The sequence below is a fragment of the Eubalaena glacialis genome, chromosome 11 (genome assembly GCF_028564815.1).
Source record: "Eubalaena glacialis isolate mEubGla1 chromosome 11, mEubGla1.1.hap2.+ XY, whole genome shotgun sequence".
Taxonomy (NCBI): Eukaryota; Metazoa; Chordata; class Mammalia; order Artiodactyla; family Balaenidae; genus Eubalaena; species Eubalaena glacialis.
In genome coordinates, this window is record NC_083726.1 from 7499381 (window position 1) to 7525790 (window position 26410).

The 26410-nt window shown below is 46.5% G+C and overlaps 4 protein-coding genes across 4 annotated transcripts in view; all 4 read right to left on the minus strand.

Annotated features, from left to right (window-relative positions):
• Positions 1-12027, minus strand: part of MEI1 (meiotic double-stranded break formation protein 1) — a 65779-nt gene extending 53752 nt beyond the window's left edge. The window contains exons 1-9 of the mRNA XM_061205107.1: positions 11824-12027; positions 8542-8665; positions 7654-7704; positions 5510-5583; positions 4113-4218; positions 3389-3592; positions 2050-2180; positions 1097-1211; positions 159-275 (exon numbers count right to left, since the gene is read on the minus strand). Coding sequence (XP_061061090.1) covers positions 159-275; positions 1097-1211; positions 2050-2180; positions 3389-3592; positions 4113-4218; positions 5510-5583; positions 7654-7704; positions 8542-8665; positions 11824-11994 — 1093 coding nt within the window. The 5' untranslated portion in view covers positions 11995-12027. The remainder of the gene's footprint in view (positions 1-158; positions 276-1096; positions 1212-2049; positions 2181-3388; positions 3593-4112; positions 4219-5509; positions 5584-7653; positions 7705-8541; positions 8666-11823) is intronic.
• A 7-nt stretch (positions 12028-12034) lies between these two features.
• On the minus strand, positions 12035-17024 carry LOC133101615 (uncharacterized). Its single transcript, XM_061206623.1, has 2 exons — positions 16025-17024; positions 12035-12144 (listed from the first exon to the last, which is right to left on the minus strand). Exons 1-2 carry the CDS (start codon positions 17022-17024, stop codon positions 12035-12037), a joined length of 1110 nt encoding a protein of 369 aa, XP_061062606.1.
• Position 17025: 1 nt separating this feature from the next.
• LOC133101616 (uncharacterized) lies at positions 17026-19349 on the minus strand. Its single transcript, XM_061206624.1, has 2 exons — positions 17432-19349; positions 17026-17057 (listed from the first exon to the last, which is right to left on the minus strand). Exons 1-2 carry the CDS (start codon positions 19347-19349, stop codon positions 17026-17028), a joined length of 1950 nt encoding a protein of 649 aa, XP_061062607.1.
• Positions 19350-19465: 116 nt separating this feature from the next.
• On the minus strand, positions 19466-22882 carry LOC133101618 (uncharacterized protein C22orf46-like). Its single transcript, XM_061206625.1, has 3 exons — positions 22667-22882; positions 19542-20087; positions 19466-19486 (listed from the first exon to the last, which is right to left on the minus strand). The coding sequence occupies exons 1-3, from the start codon at positions 22880-22882 to the stop codon at positions 19466-19468; spliced, it is 783 nt and encodes a 260-aa protein (XP_061062608.1).
• Between the last annotated feature and the right edge of the window lie 3528 nt (positions 22883-26410).

Genomic DNA, 26410 nt, shown 5'->3' on the forward strand with positions numbered 1-26410 from the left:
TTGCATGTGGAATCTGGTAATGAGTTTGGGCTGATGGAAATGACCAGACCAGCACCCCCCTCCAAGGTGTAGGCTGGCCCCCCATCCCTGCTGTTGCCACTTAACTTCAAAGTGCTGTCCACCTGAGCCAGAGCTAGTACAGGACCCACAATACCAACCGTACACCGTGTGGCACTTGGAAAAGAAGAGTGGCTCTTCTGCCAGAAGTATCAAGCAGTTGTAGCTGGACCAGACAAGCACTTCACTGGAAGAGGAAAGATGCTCAAAGAGGAACTCTGGCCAGGGAGAGAGGGAGAAAACAATCAATGACAACTGTGTAATCATGATCCCTTAACTAATGCTAGGGCCTTGGATTTATTCAGCATCTCACACCTGTCACTTCATCTGTTCACACACCCTCTCGATGAGACGTGATCATTCACTCACAGATAAACCTGGAAAATGCCCTCAGACTTATGGTCTAACCTTATCTTTTTAATAGATGGGGAAACTGAGACCTAGAGAGAAACAGTTGGTGGTAGAGGCGGGACTGGAACTCAGGTCCCCTAATTCTCAGGATGGGCAGCAGCATGATACAGAGAAAAGAGGTTTCAGAGCCAGACAGCCTTGATTTTGTATCCCTTCTCTGCCAATGCCAAGTCTTGCTGATTTAAACCAGTTATTTCCCTTCCCTAGTTCAATTTCCTTATTCATAAAATAGCAAAGATGAGGACCTAAATGTGGTAACATTTGCAATGCACCTCAGGGCATATTTCCTGGCTCATAACAAACCTTCAAGACACATTAGTTCCTTTTGCCTCTCTGGTCCACAGATCTTTCCACCACCCCACACTAGGTGTTTATTCCTAGATGGTCAAATTAGTGACAAAGTTCAGTAACAAACTGCTCAAGGTCATATTAGAAATCTGTAGCAAGAGGATTCAGACTTCATGAGGCCTATTTCCTAGAGTCTGTCATACAAAATGAACATGCCACCAACCATCCCTCCAGTATGCACATCAAAGAACCCCCAACAAGACTGCTGCTGCTGCTACTCAAGGGTCTCCAGTCACAACTCTGGGGTCCTCAGAGGAGAAAGTTAGAAGGGGCCTCCTACCTGGAATGTCAGCATGGATGAAGGCTGGGGCGTGCTTTGCTGGCGAGTGGACCAGTACTGCAGTTATACAGTGGGCACTGGCCACCTGCAGAGTCTCATCCCTGGAAAGGAGAAGCTGCAGAAACAGGCAGCAAAATGTGTCACAGTCACACCACTGACAGGACCAGAGGGAAGCAGCCTGAATGCCTCAGGGCAGGAGCCTGATTTGTCTCTGAATCCCTCACACACTACTGGTGCCAGGCATAAGGATGGTGCTCAGGGAGAGCAGTTATAGATTATGGAAAGGAGTCTCTGTCAACAGCAGCAGGAGAGAAACAGAACAAAAGAACACAATGGCACTCAAAGAACACTAACATCGTCCCCAAGAAGGGCTCAGGCCTTCACTGATAAAAAGTATTTTCACAGCCCTCATCTGGTTTTGATGTTTCAACAAGCCTGGGACATAACAAGGGAAGGTTCTACTATGAGCCTTGCTTCAAAGAATGTACAGAAAAGAGTTAACATTGCAGGCCTGAGACTGTTATCCTTAGAAAGTCCTGCCTGCAAGGTTGGCCACTCACTGGGTTTGGGAAGTTGAATTTCAGGAGGGTTCCCAACCCTCCAAGAACTGGTAAAAGTGGCTCACTGTGACTAAACTATTTGCACAAGCAATGCAGTTTATGCTGAACCCACCCCTACTTTCTTTCTGGGATAGAATTTTGGTATGTGCTAGGCAGAGGGTGCCTCTATAACCAGCCAGCTCCCAATTAAAACCTTGGGCACAGGTTTTAACTTATCCTTTCATGACTGAAAGAAAACCAACTTTGAGCCTTCTAATAGCATATTGTTTTGGCCAGTAAGAAAATACTTAGGAAATCCTGGATAGAAGGAGTGGTGGATAAGGAAAAAGGCCCAGGAAGCATTCAGGTTCTCTTGTTATTGAACCCAGAGACCATGAATCGCAAGACAACTACCTTTTTGAGCACCAAAGGCAGTGAGGTCTCTCCTGGTGGCCCCTCAACACTCTCAGTACTTTCCACCAGCGCAGATTTGTTCATGATCATGGACACAAAGAGGTCATACTTCAGCAGCTGCCTCAGCAAACCTAGAAAACAAAGGGGTTGGGAAGTGAGGCAAGAGGAGCATAGGCACCAGAATACACCCAAGGCAGCTCCTCCGACATCCCCTAGAAACTTCTTCATGTCTCCATAGATATTCCTAAGTATTTTATTCTTTTTAATGCTATTGTAAATGGGACTGTTTTCTTAGTTTCTTTTTCATATTGTTTGTTGCTAGTGTATAGAAACACAAGTGATTTTGTATCCTACAATTTTACTGAATTCATTTATTAGTTTTAACAGTTTTTAGTGTAGTTTTTAGGGGTTTCTATATATAAGGTAATGTCATCTGAAAACAGAGGCAATTTTACTTCTTCCTTCCTTTACTTCTGCCTCTTATTTCTTTTTCTTGCCTAATTGTTCTGGCTAGGACTTCAAGTACTATGCTGAATAGAATCCCACCTTTTTCTTTGCAATCTCCACGAAAGCACGTACCACAATGGACTCTGTCCACATCTGTCCTCCACATTGGGCTATGAACTCCCACAGATCAGAGCCTGGGTTTGATCATCTTTATGACCCCAGAGCCCAGAACAGGGCCTGGCTCAGAATGAACACTCTCTTATGTGTGGCTGAACTAGTCATAACAGAGCTCTTGGCCCAAACTGTGAAAAGAGATCATTGTTACCCACAGACTATGCTTTCCCTGTAGCTCCTGCTCTGAAACAGGTCCTCACCCAGTCACCAATCACAGTGCCCATTTGCTCTATCCAAAATACGAAAGCTCCCTGCTCAAAAGCATTTGATAGATCTCATGTATTTATGTAAGGAAGTAAAAGGAGAGGCTGAAAGGGTACACTGAGCCTCAAATAACAAGCGGAGAAACTTGGACTTCACTCTGGAGGCCAGAGGGAGCCATAGATGATTTTCCAAATAGGAGACTGACAGGATGCAAGCTATGCAGTGTGAAGATTAATTTGGCAGCAAGTACAGGATGCACCAGGGCATGCAGTAAAGATCAGAGGCAAAAAAATTGCTGTCCCACTTTTCTTCCTCTTCTCCTTCCAAAGATGACGTTCTTAGGATACCACACCAACATTAGGCATCTTTCACAGTCTGTGCCTCTTATCTACCAAACCCACGGCTTCCATCCTTTGCAAAGCAGCAAACCTCCCCACCACTAGTGAGCCAATATCTCAAATCCTCAAGCAAAACCTCAAAAGCTTTCTCTTTTCTCTCCAGCCCCATGTCTTACCCAAGCAGTTGATCTTTAGCTCCTTTGTCTGGGCACCATCCATGGTGGAAAGGAAGAGAGGACACAGTTTCTCCCGGAAATGGCCCAAAAGCATCTCGGCTGCAACTGGTGAGGAGTACAGCTTCCCATAAAGGTAGCAGACAGAAGCTTGCACCCCCTCACTGGGGTATACTAAACCTCTCAACAGATGTTCCATCAGGTCACCTATCCAGAAAACAACCAAGGGGCCAGGGGAACCTCACAATGTCAACTGCTAGATGACACTCCAAACTATTGCCCTGAATGGAATAGTGATGGTAATCCCCTACAATCCCCCACAATACATGATTTCTGGGGAGTTAATCAAAAGGGAAAACCAAGGCTTAGAGAAGTTAAGTGATTTACCCTTGGATAAATACTCTGTGAGATATTTATTTGCTTTTACTGATAGAAAAAAAGTGCTTCGATATTCCAGAATTCTTCCTCCCACCTGAAAGGAAGGCTCATAGTAGGTACTTAATTCTTTTGTGTTAAAAAAATGAATTGAAGGAGCCCAAGACCAGAGTTGAGAAACACTTTTTTTCCAATTGGCCAACATAGAGCAGATTTTGCAGACGGGGAAACTAAAGCCTAGAGAAGGAAAGTAATGACTTCCCAGATGTACACAGTGAATGGACCACCCAGATGGAAGTGTGATCAAAACAGGTGAAAGGGTAGTGGTAGCTCTTCCCCAGAGGTCACTCACTGTGCTCCATCACAAGCTTGTCTGCCAGAGCAGGGATCGCATCCACCAACTTGCCGAGAAGGGTCAGGGTGGCCAGGCTGCCTCGCATGGAGGGCATGTTACACAGCTACAGAGAGTGAACATACTCTGCTCTATAAATTAGGATCAGGACAGATCTCCCACCAAAATTCATCTTGCCCTATCCACACCAAACCCTGTACTGCATGTGTCTCTCACCACAGTCAGTAATCAGCCTCTTTAGCTAAGTGTCTATATCCCCTATTGGACTGGGAAGCCCCGAAGGAAAGGGACTGAGTCAGATTCCTCTCAGTGTCCTCAGTACCTAGCTCAGTACATGTTTGTTAAACTAAATTAGAATTAGCATATTTTGCCTCCTATGGAGCCAGAAACTGGGAGGTGAAATTTGGGAACGTCATAAAGATGGAATTCTAGTTCATTGCAAAAAAAATTGATTATCATCATCATTATTATAGCTACTATTACTGAACATTCTATTTGTCAGGTACTATGCTTGATGCTTTACAGGCAGAGTCAATAGTACATATTTCACCTTTTCTACTGACTAGCTGTAGTACCTTAAGTAAGATTCCTAACTCTTCTGGTGGGAATTAATAATAGGACCAACTTCATAGGGTTGTTGGGAGGACTAAATGAGATAGTGCATGTAAAGTACCAACATAGTGCCTAGCATATAGAAAGTGCTCAAAACGTTAAGTGGCATAATCATAATGATAAATGTTGATATATATAATTATAAATTCAATCATATATTAACCACATGCAAGTAATTATAATGACATGATTATTTAACATTATTTCTAATTAAATGTTGCTCTTGATGGTGTTAAATGAGCATTTGTCTTCCTTTTGCAAAAAAAAAAAAAAAGTGACTCTGATATTATTCCTAAATCTTAAACACAATGCAGAAGATGCTTGTTTAACTGATATCTATGACTACACTGAAGAAAGCAGGTTAAATATACCTTCTCAGTGTTTACCTTAGATGCTGATAAAACCAAATGCCTTCAGTACAAAATAAACCAAACAGAAATACTAAGCCAAGACATAGTGAACATATTTCCTTAATAAATTCATCAAGGAACTCTGTATTATATTTAGGAGGATATAGAGAATGGCCATGGATGATTATGCCAGAAAATGGACTTCAGCACACGGAGGCAGCATTTGGGAGATTGAAAAGGGAAGGAAAGAAGCTACAAAGAGTACTGGAGCAGAAGACCCAGGCCCTAGCTCTGGCTCTGCCACTGACTCAGTGACCTCAGGCAAGTCCCTTTTCCTCTCCGGATTTCAATCTCCCCATCTATCCAAAGAAGGGTTGACCCAGCTCTAACATCTGAGGATTCTGAGGGGTACTCAAGAACAGCTACTTTACTGACCTCTTTGTGACACTCATCCAGCAGGCAATGAATGGTCTGCTCTAACTTCAGCTGAGTTGTAAGCTGGATAAGGACTGAGCAGACACAATAACATTACTAATCAGAAGACAACCCATGGCCCAGAGTTCAATTTTCATAGCCCTTCTAATCAAAGTCATTTGTTTCTGTTAATCGGCATTAGTCTTTTCTATCTCCCCCATTCTTCACTGTTTTTCATCAATGGTTGACAACTAGGCTATATATTAGAATCACCTAGGAAGCTTAAAAAAAGAAAAAAAAAAAAAAAACTAACACCCAAGTCCCACCCCAGACCAATTAAATCAGAATCTCTAGATAAAGAGTCTAAGCATCTGGATACTTTTTTAGTTTCCCAGGTAAGTCTATTGTGAAGCCAAGGTTGAAAACTACTATATTATTTCTACCTTTTTCCTTCCTCAGAATTTGCTACTTCATATATGAAAAAAACAGAATTATGAGTTAGTTCCTGTGCCAATAATTGGCGATAATATTATCGCTCAACCCCAAACCCGCCCTTCTATACAATTGTTTGTGATGCTTCTGCTGGTGTCTTTGAGGAGGAGTAGAGAAGAGGCTGGCTCTACAAGTGTGGGGAAAGCTGCAGACTAGATTTGGCTGCTGCTGAGGGAAGGCTCTGCCATCTCCAGGGTAAAGAAGCATTCTAGGACAACACTCACAGAAACAGGAAGGCAGGAAGCAAACAGGAAACAGTGAGGAAGGAGCAAGTCCTTCTCCCTCTAGCTTTGCAATCTCCATCTAGTATCCACCACCTCAGTGAAGTTCCTGGGATCTGATGAGGGTTCTGCAAGCTATGCTGGTACCAACCAGGAGCAGATGGCTTTAGGATTATAGCCCCACTCAAGAGTGGCCTTGAGGAAAATGGTGAAGGGAAATCTCCCCACCCCTGCCAGTCGTCGGACCTTCTAGGGGTACTTTGTCCACATTCTCTAGACTGAGAGATGGGCAAAAGTACATACAGATCATATTGACTTATCTGTCACAGCTGCTAGCAGTCACAGCTGCTAGCAGTTACAGCTGCTAACTGCATGTCTGGATAGTCATGGACCCAGCAGCAGCCAAGCAGCATCCTCTCCTCAGAGGTCTGTGTTTCACGTATGGGGTCCTTCCTCCAAACTTGTAAGTCTTAATAATTCCAACCTCTCCCTTTGTTTCCCTATCCCTAGGGGTGGAAGCTGTTTTCAAAAATTGCCACCTCGGTGAAACTCGGTTCGCTTTTGCCTTCAGTTACCTAGTCAATAATTCTTTAAAGTTTTTTTCTGTTCAAATAACTTGTGTGGTTTGTTTCGTGACTATTTCCTGATACCGTTCTTGCTCTTTTGGCAAGAATCCTCTCATCCCAGGGACTTCCTTAGTGGCGCAGTGGTTGGGAGTCCGCCTGCCAATGCAGGGGACATGGGTTTGAGCCCTGGTCCAGGAATATCCCGCATGCTGTGGAGCAACTAAGCCCGTGAGCCACGGTTACTGAGCCTGCGCGCTAGAGCCCGCGTGCCACAACTGCTGATCCCGCGTGCCTCAACTGCTGAGGCCCGCGTGCCTGGAGCCCGTGCTCTGCAACGGGAGAGGCCACCACAATGAGAAGCCCGCGCGCAGTGGCGAAGATCCAACGCAGCCAAAAATAACATAAAATGAAATGGATAAGTTTATTTAAAAAAGGAAAAAAAAAAGAAAAGAATCCTCTCATTCCAATGCTCTTGTCTTCCTTCTTCTTGAGTCCTTTATAGGTAAACCCAGGCACTTCCACAGCTTTAACCACCACCTATGTGCAGACAACTTCCAACCAACCAATATGAATGTAATAAAAACAGAGTTTTGTACATGTCTCTGTAACAGCACTCATCAGCCCTTGTTATTTACCAGACAATCTCTCTTCCAGATTGTAAACTCTTAGAGGATAGGGACCATGTCAGATACAACCCTAGTGTCTGATACAGTACTTGGCACAGAGTAGGTGCCCAAGAAAGAAATGCAGAATTAATGACTGACAATTGAATTTTCTTTATTTGTCTCTAAAATGGAACATTTCATCAAGGTCTCAAATAATCAAAGCTGCAATTCAGGCTAATATCCCCGGCTTCAAATGCTAGGTACACACAGTTTAATCTTACCTTCAATACAGAGGTCTGTTGTACTCCCATCCTCTACATTGCATAACAGTCCTTGGAGCAGCAGGAGGTAAGAGGGGGATGGTTAACAGATAAAAGAGAAACAAATCCAGAAAGGCACACTGAACTCTAAGACTAACAGCAGCTTTAAGCAATGTCCCAGCTAAAGTCTATCCTCAGCACCAAACCCCAGATTTTCAGTAACCCACTCTGGCTTTAAAAGGATAAAAATAGTCAGTGTGGCACAGCACAAAAACTGTGTGTTCTGGAGTCTCTAACAGACCTGGGGTAAAATTCCAGTTCTGCCAGCTGTTAGCTAAGACCTCCCTGAGCCTTGGGGATCATCCTCTCTCCCTTAAAAGACTGTCCTGGCAGTTAAAAGCCTGAAAAGCCTCCAGCAGAGAAAAGCACCCAATTTGAGTTAGCTCCCTTCCTCCCTAAAAGGGCTCATTCCATAGGACATTATAATTGTATTAAAAGAAGGGACCTTTTAATCCATCTCATTTTACACATGAAGAAACTAAGGTACAGAAGAGAAGAAGTAACTCAATCAGGGTCACACTCAGATCAGCAGACTCCAGATCTGACTTCTAATCCTGTTCAAAGACCACAGAGACTGGACTTTTTGAAAGATCACACATTTCCTACATTCATCTTCACACTTTTACTAACCTCTGAGCTGTGGTAAAGCCAGTTACCATACAATGCATCGTGTATCTTAGAAAGGGGACAATTTCTTCATTATTATGACAAAACAATTTACTAGTAAGTTAAACTGTTACATCGCAAAAAGTCTAAACTATGGTTCCAAGACCATTTCTCCAAGGCCCCAAAAGCAAATGTACAAGGTATACATGCAAAATTCATGCCGAGTTTTCCTTTCAATCTCACCGAAAAGCATGCTTATGAAGTGGATACAGACTCTCTGATCCTGAGCCACCAGCTGCATGACCAGGGAGGCATGCCTCATGAGAGCATCTCGGAAGCCGGACAGCACGTGCTTCTTGCGCACCAACTTGGAGCAGAGGAAGAAAAATATTCAATAGCAACCAAGTCTCAGCCATTCTGAACCCAAACAAGTGTAATTTCCAAATATAATTACAAGATAATACTGGTAGGATCATCTAAACTATGGAGTATGAAAAAGGGCATCATTTACACACAGGAATCCATGTGTTCAAACAAAGGATTATACAAGAGCGAAGGTTCCTAATAAAGTATATTTACATAGCACTTTACTGTTCACAAATCACTCTTTTGTCGACTAGCTCACTTAAGCCTAATGAGTTGGTAAAGCAAGCAAAAACAGATATTTTTATCGCCATTTTGGAGATGAGAAAACTGAGGCTCAGACACCTTCCCAAGGACTCAAATCTAAGTATCCAACCAGGTGTTGTCCAAGGTCAGTGCTCTTTCCACAGTCTGTGAGAGTGATACTGGGGACCATTCATGAGCCTCACTGAGGTAGGTACAGAAAAATTCATTCTTCCATTCAATGTAGATATAAATCTCCACACTCAGTTCACCTCCCTATACAGGGAACTGGGTAGCAGCTGTGCAAAGTACTCAAGACAATAGCAAAACTTAGGTCAAAAAAGGGGTGTGCACCGAGGATAGAACTGGAACATGGGTACCACTGACTACACCACCCCTTCAGCTGGTGAAAACTGAAGCTAAGAAAAGTGTGTTCAATAAAAGGTGGAGAAGTTGCATCTCTTATTGCCTCTAACCTGTGTAAGTCTCCTGTTCTCCTTCAGCAATTCCTCCCACATAATGCATTAAGCTAGTGATCTAAATGAGTTACTCAAAAAATTTCCATGACGTTCCTTCACCTGACAGATTAAATCCAAGCTCCTTAGCTTGGATTCAAACTCTTAAAGGAACAGATCTCAACCCTGGCTCTCCAATCTCACCTCCCTCAACTGCCCTTCAAACACATTCTGATTACCTCCCCAAACTCATCCTTGCTAATCCTTGCCTCCTGGAAAAAGCTCCCCCATTTCCTCTAGCCCAAATCTTACCCATCTTCTCAAGCGTAATTCAAATGCTTCCTCCTCTAAAAAACCTTTCCTAATTTCACTCCTTATCCCACACAGCACTTGACCACAAATATGTCCACCTTCTAAATTCCCAGGAATGCGTTCTCTTATTTTCTTCCCTACCTCATTGTCTTATTCATCTCTATCTCTCACTGTCCAACAATGGCAGCCTCAGAACTCTAGCCTCAGTGATACTGCAGATGTTACCAGCTAGCCCAGAGGTTCTCAGAGTATAGTCTTTGGATCCCTAAGGGTGCCCAAAACACTTTCAGGGGATCCACAAGATCAAAATTATTTCCGTATAATACTGCTATTTGCCTTTTTCACTTATTCTTACAAGTGTACAGTATTTTTCAAAGGGGGCATGTCACAACAGATGAAGTGCAGAAATATATGAGAACCCAGCTGTCCTCTATTAAGCCAGACATTAAAAAGATTTGCAAAAAATGTAAAACAAAGACATTCCTTGCACTCTTTTTTGTTTTGAAAATAGTTATTTTTATTTTTTAAATCATTTATGCCACAGAACTGTACACTAAAAATAGTAAATTATGTTATCGATACCTATATTTTGCCAAAATAAAAAGAATTATATTAATATGTAATAGACTATTATTTTTATAAATTTATTTATTTATTTATTTATTTTTGGCTGTGTAGGGTCTTCGTTGCGGTGCACGGGCTTCTCATTGCGGTGGCTTCTCTTGTTGTGGAGCACGGGCTCTAGGCACGCGGACTTCAGTAGTTGTGACACGCGGGCTCACTAGTTGTGGCGCACAGGCTTAGTTACTTCACAGCATGTGGGATCTTCCCGGACCAGGGGTCGAACCCGTGTTCCCTGCATTGGCAGGTGGATTCTCAACCACTGCACCACCAGGGAAGCCCTACTATTATTTTTAAATGAATACTTTAAACTTTTGTTATTTTTAATACAGTAAATAAACAAAAGCTCTTTGGGGGTCCTCAACTCTTTTAAAAAGTGTAAAGCCGGACTTCCCTGGTGGCACAATGGTTGAGAGTCTGCCTGCCAATGCAGGGGACACGGGTTTGATCCCTGGTCGGGGAAGATCCCACATGCCGTGGAGCAACTAAGCCCGTGAGCCACAACTACTGAGCCTGCGCTCTAGAGCCCGCGAGCCACAATGACTGAGCCCGCGTGCCACAACTACTGAGCCTGCACTCTAGAGCCCGCGAGCCACAACTACTGAGCCCGAGTGCCACAACTACTGAAGCCCGCTCGCCTAGAGCCCGTGCTCCCAACAAGAGAAGCCACCGCAATGAGAAGCCCGCGCACTGCAACGAAGAGTAGCCCCCGCTGGCCACAACTAGAGAAAGCCCGGTAGCAACGAAGACCCAACACAGCCAAAAATAAATAAATAATTTTTAAAAAAAAAAGCGTAAAGCCATCCCTAGAGCAAAAATTTGAGAACCGCTGATCTAGCTCATCCCCCACCCACCCACGGCAACAATTCCAGCCCTGTGACTCTGAGAGAACAGTCATCTCCCAAACTCTTCTTGGAGGTCTCCACGGACAAAAAACTCACTGCGAAGGTGGGTAGGCATTGAAGGAACACGCAGCCCACGCTTCAGCCACCTCTGCCTCTCAGAAAGCTCTTCCCCTCACCCCACTCCTGCTCGGCCGTAACTTCCACTCGTCCTGCCGCCACGGAGCCCAAGGAGCCCCCTCCTCCCATTCGCACAACCAGAAAGCGAAGGAATAAGCCCCCAGAGGGTGCGCGCGCCTTGCCCTCAGGCTGAGCGGGGACTCAAATGGGAGGGAGCCTGAGCGAAGGCTAAACCCTGGAGAAGTGGAGAGAGGGTCAGCAAAGGGCAGGGCAGCTGAGAGAAGGGCTTTCGGAAGGTGGGAACGCGTGCCAGTGAGTCTAGGCTGGGGGCCCTGGGTTTAGTGCGGGCAGGGTAGGCCCACTTGAGGCGCAGAGCCAGGGTCTGGGCCTCCTTTGGAAAGGGGATGCTGAGCGGTCTGCGGGGTAGGCCGCCGTGGCCCGTAAGAGGGTGGGCCTGTTTAGGGGCTAGATTTAACGAGGCGGGTGGGCCCGGCTTAGTTTCGGGGAAGGTGCGTCCGGTTGAAGGGAGTTGCTCCCGCCCGGTTGGTGAGGGAAATGCCAGTTCGCACCGATACGCTAGGCTCCGGCAGCAGCTCCAGCGCGCAGGCCAGGCAGAGGCGTGGGGACATGGGCAGCAGCCAGCGCGGGTCGTGCCGGTAATGGGCCCTCTCGAAGAGCAGTGCCGCCTCTTCGTCCCTCCCGGGCCCGGGAAGGCCTGCCGCCGGATCCCTCACAGCCATCTCGCCGCTTGCGTTCTACCACGGCAGCACCTTTTCCCGCCTAGTTTATGCGCAAGCGCACTTGGCAGAGCTCGACGCGGGCGCGTGGGGGAGAAGGGTAATGCGCCTGCGCGAAGCGAATACCAGCCAGTCTCAGGAGAGCAGCGGCCCCTGCGGGCGGGTGACGCGCCGCAGGAGTCGGAAGAGCGTGCCTCTAAGCCCCAAGCTGCTCTTGGAGCCTGCAGGAATTCGTCTTTACCACGCCGAAGGTTGAAAAGCATTTATAAAGACGCTGTTATTAGCCTTGAAAAAGGAAACAATCTATTTGTGGTATTAAAAAAGTAAACGATCTCAGGGATTCTTATCGAAAAACTACCAGCACTATTATTTTAAATTTACGTGGCACCTTTCTCTCAAACAATCTAAGGTGACACCTTTCTTCCAGAGATTCTAAGATGGTCCCCTTAAAATATCGTCTCACAGAGGGCTGCACAGTACTTGGGATTTTGTGAGCGCAGAAGGAATACTTTAGAAGAAAAAATAGTTTGTTGTTAAGTATATTAACAAAACCCGTCAATCTACAAGGATTTAATTAGCGCCAAAGTGCCCAGCAACCGGTTAGTGTTAAAGGAGATAAGTTCAAGAGATGTTTTCTACATTCAGAAGCAGTGTGACGGAGTAGAAAAAGTGCTTTCCATGGCAAAATAATTTGGAAAACAATGGTTCATTTTTAATGGAGTATTATGAACTGATTCTTGAGAAAAGTAGATATTAACATGGAAAAATCCTCGTTAAAATGCTGTGTACAAAAGATGCAGAATTATATACATAAGTATGTAAAATAAGCAAACATTTATTCAACACCATTAAATTATATTATAGCAGTAATATATGTTCAGTGAAGAAAATAGAAGAAAAAATAATATTTTGATATATTTTCTTCTAGTCTTTTTCTACGCCTTTTTACAACAGCACCATACAAAGGTGTGTAAACTTTTCTCAGAAAAAATATATCATGTACATCTTCCATATAATTAAACATTATTCTATGTTTTTTTTTTAATGTCAACAAGTTATGTATTCTTTTCGACAAAATTTGGAGCCAGGAACTCTGCTAGGATCTAGAGGATTCAAAAGTGAGCAAGAGACAGTCCCTGTCCTCAAGGAACTAGAACTAGTCAAGGAGAAAGAGAAGCAAATTATTACAATAGGGTACATTTTTATTAGTTATCTGTTGCTGCATAACAATCCATGTAATGGATTGAATGGTGACCCTCAAAAAGACATCTCCATGTCTGCTGTGGACTGAATTGTGTCCCCCAGATTCAGATGTTGAAGTCCTAACCCCTAATGTGACTGTATTTGGAGATAGGGCCTTTAAGGGGGTAATTAAGTTTAAATGAAGTCATAAGGGTGACGCCCTAATCCAATAGGATTGGAGGCCTTATAAAAAGAGGAAGAGAGAAAGATCTATCTCTCTCTTTATGTACAGTTATTGAGGAAAGGCCATGTGAGGACATAGTGAAAAGGTGACCATCTCTAAGCCAGGAAGAGAGCTCTCACCAGAAACCAAATTAGCCAAAACCTTGATCTTGAACTTCTAGCCTATAGAACTGTGAGAAAATAAATTTCTGTTGTTTAAGCCCCCCATGCTGTATTATTTTGTTATAGCAGCTGGAGCAAACTAATGTAACGTCCAAAATCCCCACAACCTGTAAATTACCTTTTTTCCAAAGGATCTTTGCAGTTGTAATTAAGGATCTTGAAATGAAGATATCATCCAGAGTATCCAGTGGGCCCTAAATCCAATGATAACTGTCTTGAGAAGAGACACACAGAGTAAAGGAGGAGGCACTGTAACCACGGAGGCAGAGATTGGAATGATGGTGCCACAAGCCAACAAATGCCTGCAGCCACCAGAAGCTGGAAGAGACAAGGAACGGATTGCCCTCTAGAGCCTTTGGTAGCAGTGTAGACCTGCTGACATCTTGATTTCATTCAGACTTCTGGCCTCCAGAACAGAGAGAATAAATTTCAGTTGTTTTAAGCCACCAAGTTTGTGGTAATTTGTTACAGTAGCCATAGAAAACTAACACACCCCAATATTTAGCAGCTTAAAACAACAAACATTTATTATCTCATAGTTTCTGTGGATCAGGAATCCAGGCACAGCTTAGCAAGGTGACCCTGGCTCAAAGTCTCTCAGGAGGTTGTACTCATCTCAAGGCTCACTAGGGCCAAAAGATCTGCTTCCAAGTTCACTCAAATGATTGGTGGCAGGATTCATTTCCTCAAAGGCTGCCGGACTGAGAGCCTCACTTTCTTGAGGGCTGTTATCCATTGGCCGCCTCAGTTCCTTGCCACATGTGCCTTTCCATAAGGCAGTGCACAAAATGGAGGACAGCTTCCCTCAGGGAACAAGCAAGAGAATTGAGAGAAGGTGCCCAAGATGGAAGCTACAGCCTTCGTAACCTGTTCTCAGAAGTGACATTCCATCATTTCTGCTGTATCCTATTCGTTGGAAGTGAGTCACTGGATCCAATCCACACTCGAGGAGAGGAGAATACACAGGGCATGAATACCAGAAGGTAGGGAGCATTGGGAGCCTTCTTAGAGCCTGCCAACCCCAGTATAAGTGCCATAGTAGTGGTAGGCAACACATAGGAAGAAAAACATCAAAACATTAACTGGGTGATGGGATTATGGATTGTTTTTCCCTTTTTTGAATTTTCTAAACTCTCTTTAATGAGCATGTATGGGTTTGACAATGAATTTAAAAATAGGAAAGCTAAATGAGAGGGAAGAAAGGAAGCGAGAAAGGAAAGAAGTGAGGGAGGATAAAGGAGAGAGGAGGAGAAAACCTGAATTGAATTTTCTGAATTAAATTTGAGTTCTGTGAATCTGCTTCAACCTGTTGAAGCTGTCTACAGAAGTATCACAAGACATAATGCCTTTTAGCTAAGAAGTTTCAGACTTTATTGAAAAAAACAATTAACTCCAGGATGTCCTGGAGGGTGAGGTGAGGGAAAACAACAAGGATTTAGGGTTGCCAGTGCTTGAGAATTGAAGAGGTGGAAATGGTTTTTCCGTGAAATCTGTTCACGGGCAGCAGAATCCCAGCAGGGCAGATACTCAGTGATCAGCTCCCTTCCTTGTGACCAAAAGCACCTGAATAATAGTGTCCAGTGCAGAGCACCACCCCTCCCACAAGCAGCTGAGGCTATTTGAGCATCCTACCTCAATCAGAATTAGCTTGGAATAGGACAGGACTGAACTATGATAGAAACTTCAGTAAACCCTCCTCTGAGGAACTGGAAAGGGGAGGTGTTAGGAGATGGCATTGGGCTGACCCACATTCCCTGAACCTTCAAAACCATAGAGTAGAAATAGCTTCTATCCCACCCACAAAGTATCCCAAACCCCAAAAGCGGGGCACTCATAAAACGTGTACCAAAGAAATCAGAACCCCACAGGGCCCAAATAACCAATTTTATTAGAGGTTATTTTATCATCCCCTTTGGGAGTGAGCAGACCACTCTCCTGCCTTCTCTGATGTGTTTTGAGGATTCTGGCCCCACCGCCTACTTCCTAAAGCCATGCTGGAGCAGGAAACCACTCAAATGCTTCATAAGACCAAACTTTTGGGGGGCTGGTGGATTCCTTGGGGCCCCATGTGGGTTCTCAATTTCCTCAAGTTCTTCTGTTTTGGGAAGAGCAACCCCAGCACTGCAGCGACCTGGTGGCTGAAGGTCCCTCTTCAAAGAAGCGTGGACTCTGATGCTGTCCTCCCTTGCATGTGGGTCACCCACTTTGGGAAGCAGGATAGGCTCAGGAGCCCTCACACTCAGGTTGGGGGCTAAGTGCTGGGGCTTGGCTGAGTGTGGGCACCAGGAAATCCTGTTCAAAAAGCTCATGCTCAGCCTCGCTGCAGCAGAGTGCAGACTCCTTTTGGAGCTGAAGGTGTCTGTGGAACAGGAGGAAGGCTGCTGCCCAGCCCCTCTGCCTTCCTCCGGCTCCAGGCTTCCTCTTCTCCTGTGTGTGGGCGGCTGACATTTGAATCTGGGGGGCTCCTGAGATGCGTGCTCCTTCCTCCAGTGGTCTGCCCCGGAGTATGAGATCTTCACTATGCCGGGAGCCCTCTCTGCCATCTGGGAGACCCCTGGCCTGACCATTTTCCTGCCCCCGCTGTTCTCACTGGAGGGTTCTTGGACCCTTTCTTGGCCACACCAGTTACTAGATTCTGCTGCAGGCCTGGGGTTCCTGGGAGCAGTGAGCTTGGCCCTAGGAGGAGCCTCTTTCTGGACATCCTGTCGTTCTCTGAGGCCCCCTGGTGGTCTGACTCTCTTAGGCTTTTCAGGATGTATAGAAATGCCCATTGGCTCTGTCTGGTGTGGTCTACGCTTCTCCAGAGCTCTGGCCTGCGTAGGAGGTTTTGAGCTTTTCCTTTCTGGGGGCCGAACGCTCTGGGACCTCTCTGGGGACTTAGGGCCTGGCCTGGGGTGCTGGGCCCCACAATGCCTTTCCTGCTGCCCCTGCAGCTCACAGGCCTTGTGTAACCCAGGGAGCCTCACCCCCGCAAGGGGCAGTGGGCATGGTGCTAAGAAGTTGAAGCACAAGTAGGACTCTAGGATCTGCTGGGGGAGGCCCCACTTCAGGTGTGCAATCTTCCGCTGCATAAGGGACTCCAGGAGCAGCAGCTGGCTCTTCTCGAGGACTGGCCACTTGGGCAGGATGGTGAGGGCAGTGGGAAAATCCACCAGAGCTGTGGCGGCTTGGGGGGCTTGGCCACATGAGACAGAGGGGCAGGCAGAGGGTAGGCCCAGGGGAGCAGCCAAAGACTGTGGGTTCCGGAGCTGTCGAGTCAGGCCAGAGGTCTTCCCTGGAACCACTCCTTTGTCCCTTTGTCGGCTTCTCTGGAGTTTAGGCTGGGCCTGCCAGGAGGCTGGAATGACACTGTGCTTCCTGGCAGTGGCCGTGCTCTGGCTGGCCAAATGCTCTCCCTCCCCACTGGCAAGCAGGAAGAGTTCATTCTGGTGGGGGAGAGGCTTCATCTCAGGACAGGGAGCAGAGGCCACAGCCTGTTCCTGGTCCATGGCCCCATATCCAGAGCCAGTGAGGGCTGGGGGCCCCTCACCCCCAGAACAGTCAACTTGGAGATTGCCTTTAGCAGCGTCCTTTCCTCTGACTTGGCCATTGTTTCTTCCCCTTAGTACTCGAAGCCTTCCAGCATCCTCAGCTCTGCACTTTCTCTGGCTCCCTACATCCTGGATTTCTGCAGCATCCTCATCTTCACCCTTATTCTGGCTTCCTTGCCCTTGTATCTGGATCTCTCCATCGATTTCACTCCTTAACTCTCCCTGAAAATCTCCCCCAGGAGCCTGGATCTCTTTATCATCATCACCTGTGGTCCCTCTCAGGTTTCTCTTCTCTTGGATTTGAAATTCTGCGCCATTCTCACCTCCAATCTGTTCCTGGTTCTTCCACTCTGATGTACAGACATTTCCATTAATCTTACTTTTTAACAGTCTTTGCTTCCCTCCCCTAAGTCTCTGGATCTTTCTACCATCCTCGCTTCCAAACTCTCTCTGGCTTTTCTTCTCCAGTGTTGGATTTTCTGCATCGTTCATTCCTCTAGTCTGCTCCCAGTTCCTTCTCCCTAGTGAGTGGCTCTCTCCAATTTCACTGTCTAACTGTCCCTCATTCTGTCTCTCAGGTCTCTGGGTCTCTGTACCATCCTCACCTCCAGCTTCTCTCTGGGGTCTCTTCTCTGGTGCCTGAATTTCTGTTTCATTCTCACCTCCCATCTGCTCCTGGTTCTTCCCATCTGACAAATGAGTCTTTCCATCAGTGTCACCGCTTAACTGACTCTGGTTTTCTTCCCCAGGTGCCCAGGTCTCTGTACCATTCTCAGCTCCAGCTTCTCTCTGGTTTCTCTTCTCTGGAGCTGGAATTTCTGCACCATTCTCACCTCCCATCTGCTCCTCTTTCTTCCATTCTGCTGAATGAGTTTCTACATCAATTTTACTTGCTAATTCTCCCCAGTTCTCTGCCTCAGATGCCTGGGTATTTGCACCATCCTTGCCTCTAATGTGTTCCTGATTTTTCCACTTTGGTATGTGAATCCTTCCATTAATTTCACTGTTTAACTGATGCTGGTTTTCTTCCCCAAGTTCCTGAGTCTCTTTACCATGTTCACCTTTAACGCCTCTCAGGTTTCTCTTCCCTGTTGCCTGGATGTCTGTACTATTCTCATCAACAAACCGCTCCTGGTTCCTCCTTCCTGGTAGATGGGTCTCTACATGAGTTACACCTCTTAATTGTCTCTGGTTCTCTGCCTCGGGTGCCAGGATATTTGTACCATCTTCATCTCCGTTCTTTCTCTGGTCTCTCTTCTCCAGTGCCTGAATTTCTGCTCTATGTTCACCTCCAATCTGGTCCTGATTCCCCCAACATGGTATCTTGAATTCTCTGCCAATTTCACTTGCTACTGGTTTCTGGTCTCCCCAAAATCGTGCCTGGATCACCACCCAATCCTCCTCTCTTATCTCCCTGAGGTTCTTCCTTCTAGATATCTGGCTTTCCCCAGCATCCTCACCTGTTTTCAGGCCTTGATTTCCCCACCCCACTTGAAGTTCACGTCTTAGTTGTTTCTGGATCTCTACCCTAAATACTTGGACCTTCCCAGCTTTCTCACTTCCATTTTGATCCTGCATCTCCCACCCTGGTGTCTGGATCTCTGTAACATTCTCACTTTGAACGCATTCCTGTTTTCCCCACCCCAGGGCTTGGGTCTCTAGGCCATGCTCTTTTTTCACTTCCCCCAAGTTCTCCCTCCCAGATATCTGGATTTGCACAGCATTCTCACCTCCAACGTGGCCCTTTCTTCTCCTCTCTTCTGCCTGAATTTCTATACTAGTATCACCTTTAATCTGGTCTTGTTTTCCCCACCGTGGCAGCTGGGTCTCCCCACCATTCTCAGTTCCAGTCTGGCCCTGCTTCCTCAACCGTTGGGCCTGGGTCTCTCCTTCATCCTCTCCTCTGGCTTCTTTCTTATTCTTCTCAAAAGACTGGGTCTCTATAGCATCCTTATTCCTACTCCTATCCTGGGTCTCCCACATTGGCGTTTGGGTCTCTGCATCAATTTTACATCTTAACTGTTCCTGTTTCTCTCCTCTTCGTGCCTGGGTTTCAGGAAGATTCTCACCTCCAGCATCCCTCTGATTTCTCTTCTGTAGTTTCTGACTTTCAGCTCTATTCTCAACTCCCGCCTGGTCTTGATTCTCCCACCATGGTGTCAAGATCTCTCCAACAGCTTTACTTATTACTAGTCTCTGTCTTCCCCACTCCAGGACCTTAGGCTCTGCCTTGTCCTCCATCCCAAAGTTTATTGGGAGTTGCCTTCCAGATGCCTGAATTTCCCAAGCATCCTCTCCTCTGCTCTCTCTCTGGTTCACCCACCCTGGAGCCTGGGTCTCTCTACTATCCTCTCTGCCTAGTGTCCGGTTTTCCCTCCCTGGTGCCCAGGCCTCTCGTGGGCAGCGCCAGGACTTCCAGATGGGCATTCCCACTTGTTGGTTGGAAGGAACAGGTAGGAACTCTCTGGAACAGAACTGCAACCTCTGGGCTGATGGGAGGTTTGGGAGAGAGGCCATGGAGGTGGGGTGGCATCTCATGCCGACAATATGCTCCAGTGGTACCAGTTCTTCCGGGGAGTGGACCAACAGCTGCTCCGTCCTTTGGCACATGTCCAGGGCAGGGGGCAGTGGCTTGCAAATCAGGTGAGTCTGGTCATCACTATGACACCAGGGTACCTGCCACGCTTCCCAAGAACTGTCCTGAGGTAGCATACAGGTGCTTGAAAAGGAGGTGGTGCAAAAGATGTGTTCCAAAGGTGTGGAGGCATCCCAAGGTAAACCTTGACTTGCGTGCTGACAAGAAAGCAGAGACTGGGTCCATGAATCCTGGAGGCTCCTCCAGTGTTCCCCTCTCTTATTTTGGGCCCGTTGTTGGGCATCCAGGCCCCTGAACTTGCCAGGACTGAAGAAGAATTCAGGGGTCAGCCTGAAACAAGTGTCATGTCTCATGGAGGGCACTGCCCACTTCTGCGGTGGCACCTGTAGGTGAGAACAGAGAAGCAAAATCTTTGCATTCACATTATCTCATCTAATCCTCAGATCAGGATTGTAATCCCCATTATCCAGATGAGGATGCTGGGGCTCAGGAATGGGGAGTCAGTTCTCTTAGGGAAAAGAGTATTCATTCAAGAAAGAAAGATAAAGAGTTTACTCCAGGCCAGGCACTGTTCTAGGTGCTGGCAGTACCAGCATGAACAAAACAGACAAAGTCTTTGTTGGGAGCTGTCTTTTAGACATGGAAGACACAATAACTAAGTATACAACATAATGTTAGGTGTTGAAAAGTGTTTTGTTGGTTTTTTTTTTTTTTGGCCACGCTGCATGACATGAGGGATCTTAGTTCCCCGACCAGGGATCAGATCCATGCCCCCTGCAGTGGAAGCGTGGAGTCTTAATCACTGGACTGCCAGGGAAGTCCCCTTGAAAAGTGTTCTAATGGAAATAAAAGCAGAGTGGGAATGGGGTTAGCTCCTTTAGACATATTGGTCAGAGAAGGCCTCTCAGAGGAGGTGACATTTGAATGGAGACCTGAATGAAGCAAGGGACAAACCAAGTGACATCTGAGGAAAGAGCATTGTAGGCAGAGGAGACATTAGTGCAAAGGCCCTGAGGATGGAACTGGGTCATTTGTATAAGAACAGCTAGGAGGCCTGTGTGGCCAGAAAGGAATGAGTGAGTGATGAAGAGAGAGCTAGGAGATGAGGTCAGAGAGGAATGCAGGGCAGATTATTCTGAGCCTCGGAGTTGTGGTTAGGAGTTGGATTTTATTCTGAGTTTGACTGGAAGTGTATCCATCAGAGCCATTGCAGAGTCTTGAGTGGCAAAGTCCTGTGATCTGTTTTTTTTTAAAGTTTGTTCTTGCTCATGAGCATAATGTTAGGCTTAAGCCAGGTGCAAAAAAATACTTACTGTATGATTCCATACAGACAAAACTAGTCTATGCTATTAGAAATCAGCACAGTTGTGTCTGCAAGCTTCTGGGCTGCTGGTAGTGGTCTGTTTCTTTTTTTTTTAAAAACATTTTCTTATTTTTTTTAATTTTTATTGTTATTTATTTATTTTTGGCTGTGTTGGGTCTTCGTTGCTGCGTGCAGGCTTTCTCTAGTTGCGGCGAGCGGGGGCTACTCTTCATTGCAGTGGCTTCTCTTGTCGTGGAGCACAGGATCTAGGCGCGCGGGCTTCAGTAGTTGTGGCACGTGGGCTCAGTAGTTGTGGCTCGCAGGTTCTAGAGCGCAGGCTCTGTAGTTGTGGCGCATGGGCTTCATTGCTCTGCAGCATGTGGGGTCTTCCCGGACCAGGGCTTGAACCCGTGTCCCCTGCCTTGGCAGGCAGATTCTTTTTTTTTTTTTTTTTTATAAATTTATTTATTTATTTATTTATTTTTGGCTGTGTTGGGTCTTCGTTTCTGTGCGAGGGTTTTCTCCAGTTGCGGCGAGCGGGGGCCACTCTTCATCGCGGTGCACGGGCCTCTCACTGTCGCGGCCTCTCCCGTTGCGGAGCACAGGCTCCAGATGCGCAGGCTCAGTAGTTGTGACTCACGGGCTTAGTTGCTCCGCGACATGTGGGATCTTCCCAGACCAGGGCTCGAACCCGTGTCCCCTGCATTGGCAGGCAGATTCTCAACCACTGCGCCACCAGGGAAGCCCTGGCAGGCAGATTCTTAACCACTGCGCCACCAGGGAAGTCCAGTGGTCTGTTTCTTAATCAAGTGCTGCACCTGGATGTGTTCAGTTTGCAAAAATTCATTGATCTATACACTTATAATCTGTGTAGGTATATTCCCTTGGATTAACATTTTTTTTAATGTAAATTTATTTATTTATTTATTTTTGGCTGCGTTGGGTCTTCGTTGCTGCATGCAGGCTTTCTCTAGTTGCATCGAGTGGGGGCTACTCTTTGTTGCAGTGCGTGGGCTTCTCATTGTCGTGGCTTCTCTTCTTGCGGAGCACGGGCTCTAGGCGCACAGGCTTCAGTGGTTGCAGCACGCGGGCTCAGTAGTTGTGGCTCGCGGGCTCTAGAGTGCAGGCTCAGTAGTTGTGGTGCATAGGCTTAGTTGCTCCATGGCATGTGGGATCTTCCCGGACCAGGGCTCGAACCCGTGTCCCCTGCATTGGCAGGCAGATTCTTAATGACTGCGCCACCAGGGAAGTCTGGATTAACATTTTTAAAAAGAGAAAGAAGAAGTTCATTCTGTTGGCTGCGTGGAGCACTGACGATGGTTGGGTGAGAGAGAAGGCAGGAACCAGGCAGAAGGCAGTACCTACAGTCCAGGTGAGCCCTGAGGGTGGCTTTGCCCAGGAGGGTGAGGTGAAGTTTTAAGAAGTGATCAGATTCGAGATATGGGTTGCAAGTAGAGCCCATAGGACTTGCAGGTGGATTGATCATGAGGAGTGAGGGAGAGAGAAGTCCAGGGTGACCGCTGGGTTTGGGGCAAGATAGTGCTCTTCCTGACCAGTCTGAGTTCATCTCTGATACACAGGGCATAGAACAGGGTCCTTATAACAAATGACTGAGACAATCATGGTGTTGAGGGAAGGAGGTGTGTGGGATCCCCTCACCTTGATGACCTTCCTCATGCTGGAGTGGGTCCTGGTGACCTGGTGCCAGTAGTGCTGGACCTGCCAGATCAGAAAGAGGCAGAGGACAAGCAGGTTGCCGCAGCACCGAGGGTCCCTGCAGCTGCGATCCTCGGAGAGCAGGCCCCGCACTGGCTCCCACTCAGGGCCCTGGAATGGCCCCACCACGGCACAGGCGCCCAGGAGGGGCAGCAACATGACACAGCTTAGGTCAGGCAGGTGGTGTTCAGGAGTTGTAGGGCAGGACTGGTGTGGCTGACCCAGCCACTTCAGGGCGGGGTAGCCCCTGCCTCACAGCACCCCCGTCACTAAGGCCACCTCACAAAGGCTCCCGATGCTGCAGCCTCAGCTCCAGCTGCTGCACCTGGCACCAGAGCTGGATAACAGGCCCTCAGTACAGGTGAGGTCAACATCAGGCAACTGCCCAAAAGGAACTAAGAGGAAGAAGAACCTGTTTTAAACATCCTGACCTCTGGAATGGAGAGATTAAGTTCCCCCATGTATGATGGAGGGATGGAAACTGCAGTCTGCTTGATTTCTTTCTTCCTGTTCGATACTTTCATCCATTTGTCCATCAGGCTATCCAATATCAAACATTTAATGAACACTGTATTGAATGTGTGTTCTTGTTTAACCACCCAGCATATCCTGATTTTTTGTTGGGGGATTACTTTCCCATCCCAGGATCACTGTTTGTAGGAGTATAAATGCTACCCTGGAGACTTTCACCCAAAGGTTATATTCAAAATATTGAATTACAGAGCAGGCAGGGTCATCAGCCAATCAGAATGGGCCACGCCTTAACCCTTTAATACCTGGGTTGTAAGTGGCCCCTGGGGTCCCGGTAGAAGGGCATCACCTATTTAGCAACCAGTTGGGAAGTATTTCTCTATTTTAAGAACCCAGGGACTTCCCTGGTGGCATAGTGGTTAAGAACCTGACTGCCAGTTCAGGGGACACAGGTTCGAGCCCTGGTCCGGGAAGATCCACATGCAGCAGAGCAAATAAGCCCGCGAGCCACAACTACTGAGCCCGCATGCCACAACTACTGAAGCCCGTGCGCCTAGAGCCCGTGCTCCGCAACAAAAGAAACCACCACAGGGAGCAGCACGTCCACTGCAACGAACAGTAGCCCCCGCTCACCACAACTAGAGAAAGCCCATGCGCAGCAACAAAGACCCAGTGCAGCCAAAAATAAATAAATAAAATAAATAAATTTAAAAAAAAAAGAATCCAATATACCACACAATGTATCTTGGTTAAATGTTACCCCAGCTTATACCTGATACTCTTTCACAGGCCCAGGACAGCCAAGGAGTGGAGGTGTGACCTAAGTTTGGCCAATTGGGCTCTCTCTTCCAGGGCTCTATCAAGGTAGGGATAGGAAGCTGGTAAAAAAAAAAAAGAAAAGCAGCCCATGGCAGCTAGAAACTGGCCCAGCTCTATCAGTTAGGCCTGATGTTGCTAGGAGCTGGCCTGACACTCATAGCTGAGCCTTGGTGTTCTCCTGTTGAACATAAAATACTTCATAGAGTGTCAGCATCAGACAAAACCACTCTAACTGTGATAATCAAGACAAAAACAAGACCACTCTTTAGTCATGTATGAACACAGACAAAAGCATGAACACTGTCAAAACCACAAAAATAATCAAACATCTCACTATCCTGGCTAATATCTATTTTGTTACCAATTATAGCTTTAGCCTCACTTCATTCCTTCCACCTTGTAGATAAGATTTATTAGGATCCCCAATCATAGAATTACTCACACTTTCTGATAGTGTCTAATCCAGAGCAAACCCCATTTCCTTGAACCCTCCTGAAATCATTTGACACAAGCCCAAATCCTATAGTAAATCTAAACACCCTCTTACTGAGAAGTGCCACAGTTCCCCATGGTATGTGTTCTCCCTTGTTGCAATGAGTAATAACACTGTAGAGGTGTGTTCCTGGTGGTCTTTAGCTAAATTTAGGACAGTGGCGTAAGATTTTATGTCTGGTCCTGCTCTCACAACCAGCTCCCCTTGAACCTCCAGGCTCCACTGCAGAGTCTTTTCCCAGATTCCTTTTTGCTTGCTTGCCACCAAAGATCCCTAAGTGAAAGAAGAACTTCCTCTGGATCAGGCACAGCGCCAAAAGGTAGATATCCAAAGTGTCCAAGGCATCTACCAGCCCTGCTCTCATAAAGCTCTCAGTATGGTTGGAAAGGCAAACACTGAATAAAGACAGAGTTGATGAGGGCTACAAAGGGCAAGTACAGGGGGCTTGTGGGTGCATCCAGCAGGGGTAATTACCTGGTCTGGATCATCAGGGAGGCTTCACTGAAGAGGTGATGAACACTAAGCAGAACAGTGGAGCACATCACATCACTCCCAAAAGAGGGTGATGGATGGGCTTGGGGAGATTGGGGTGAGCTCAGGGTAGAAAAGGAAGGTGGGTGAGGCTGTAACATGTGGATGCGGGGGCGGTACTGGTGGGGAGAGGCCTAGTAAGTCATGGCAAGGATTTAGCGTTTTAAGCACAGAACTGTGGTAAAAGACAAATTGATTCTGAGCATATGTTAACATTTATCAACTAACTAGCAAGGGAAATAGCAAGATACAAGAGGGTGGGCTAGTTCTGTGAGAACATGGAAACTGAGTTATTATATAGTTGGGAAACAATTAATTAGGTAGAGTGTACAGTCTCATTACTCATGGTCATAAAAACATCAAGCCCCTATCAGTCATTACTAGGAGATCTGGGATATAATGGTCCAAGATGCCAGGTAGGCCAAATAACAACCAGACATTATTATAAAGGATATCAAAAAAGCAAATGATAATGACACATCTATGACTGTAAACTGGAATAATAAGGTTTCATTCTCCCACAGTGGTAGCTGATAGGTCCAATTAATATGGAAATATGAAACAGGATCTGAGAAAGATGAGGAGCAGGGTCCAAATCACAGGTTCTACTCTTTTTTAAAAATATCTGTTTATTTATTTATGTATTTGGCTGTGCCAGGTCTTAGTTGCGGCATGCAGGATCTTCGTTGTGGCATGCAGGACTGTAGTTGCAGCTTAGTTGCTGCACGCGGGATGTGGGATCTTTTTTTTAGTTGCGGCATGCGAACTCTTAGTTGCAGCAGGTGGGATCTAGTTCCCTGACTAGGGATCGAACCCGGGTCCCCTGCAATGGGAGTGTGGAGTCTTAGCCACTGGACCACCAGGGACGTCCCCACAGGTTCTACTCTTAAACAGGAGCCATCAGTGGGAATTTCTTAATTTGGAGACAAAATTTATTTTTTGACAAGTCATAGATATGCATGGATGAAGTTTGATGGGGGGGGTTTTCACGTAATAAGTGTTGAGTCCTGGAGCCACTTCAAACTCATCTGGCTGGGTTTTCAAGCAGAGCAACCAGATGTGGTGGAAGTAACCCAAGCCGATAGCCAAAAATCCCAGGGTCCAGTTCTGGCTCTGCCACTGCCTCATTCTGTGACTGTGGACAAGCAGCTTCCCCTCTCTGGGCCTCAGTATCTGTAAAATGAAGGGGTTGCACTGCATGATTCCTAAGGGTCCTGCTAGGTCTCTACTTCTAGGTTTCCAAAGGAAGTAACTGGAACTGGCCCACTATGGTCTAGTTTTGGCAAGATCCAAATGGTCCCAAGAGGGAATTCCCAGGCAGTCCAGTGCTTAGGACTCGGCGCTTTCACTGCCGAGGTAATCCCTGGTTGGGG

Bases quoted from the DNA above. Each gene is read 5' to 3' on its own strand.
- LOC133101615 (XM_061206623.1), bottom strand. From the start codon at position 17,024: ATGAAGCCTCTCCCCCACCAGAATGAACTCTTCCTGCTTGCCAGTGGG. The intron at 12,145-16,024 runs GTCAGCCGCCCA...ACCCGCCCGCAG, and splicing joins GGAGCCCCCCAGATTCAAAT to GGGCCGCTGCTCTCCTGAGA.
- LOC133101616 (XM_061206624.1), bottom strand. From the start codon at position 19,349: ATGGAGGACAAGGCAGAGCCTAAGGTCCTGGAGTGGGGAAGACAGAGA. The intron at 17,058-17,431 runs GTGAGAATGGCG...GCCATGGACCAG, and splicing joins GAACCAGGAACAGATTGGAG to GAACAGGCTGTGGCCTCTGC.
- LOC133101618 (XM_061206625.1), bottom strand. From the start codon at position 22,882: ATGTTGCTGCCCCTCCTGGGCGCCTGTGCCGTGGTGGGGCCATTCCAG. The intron at 20,088-22,666 runs GTGAGGGGATCC...TCTCACCTACAG, and splicing joins GCATGAGGAAGGTCATCAAG to GTGCCACCGCAGAAGTGGGC. The intron at 19,487-19,541 runs GTGGGAATGCCC...CCTGGGCACCAG, and splicing joins CTGTTCCTTCCAACCAACAA to GGAGGGAAAACCGGACACTA.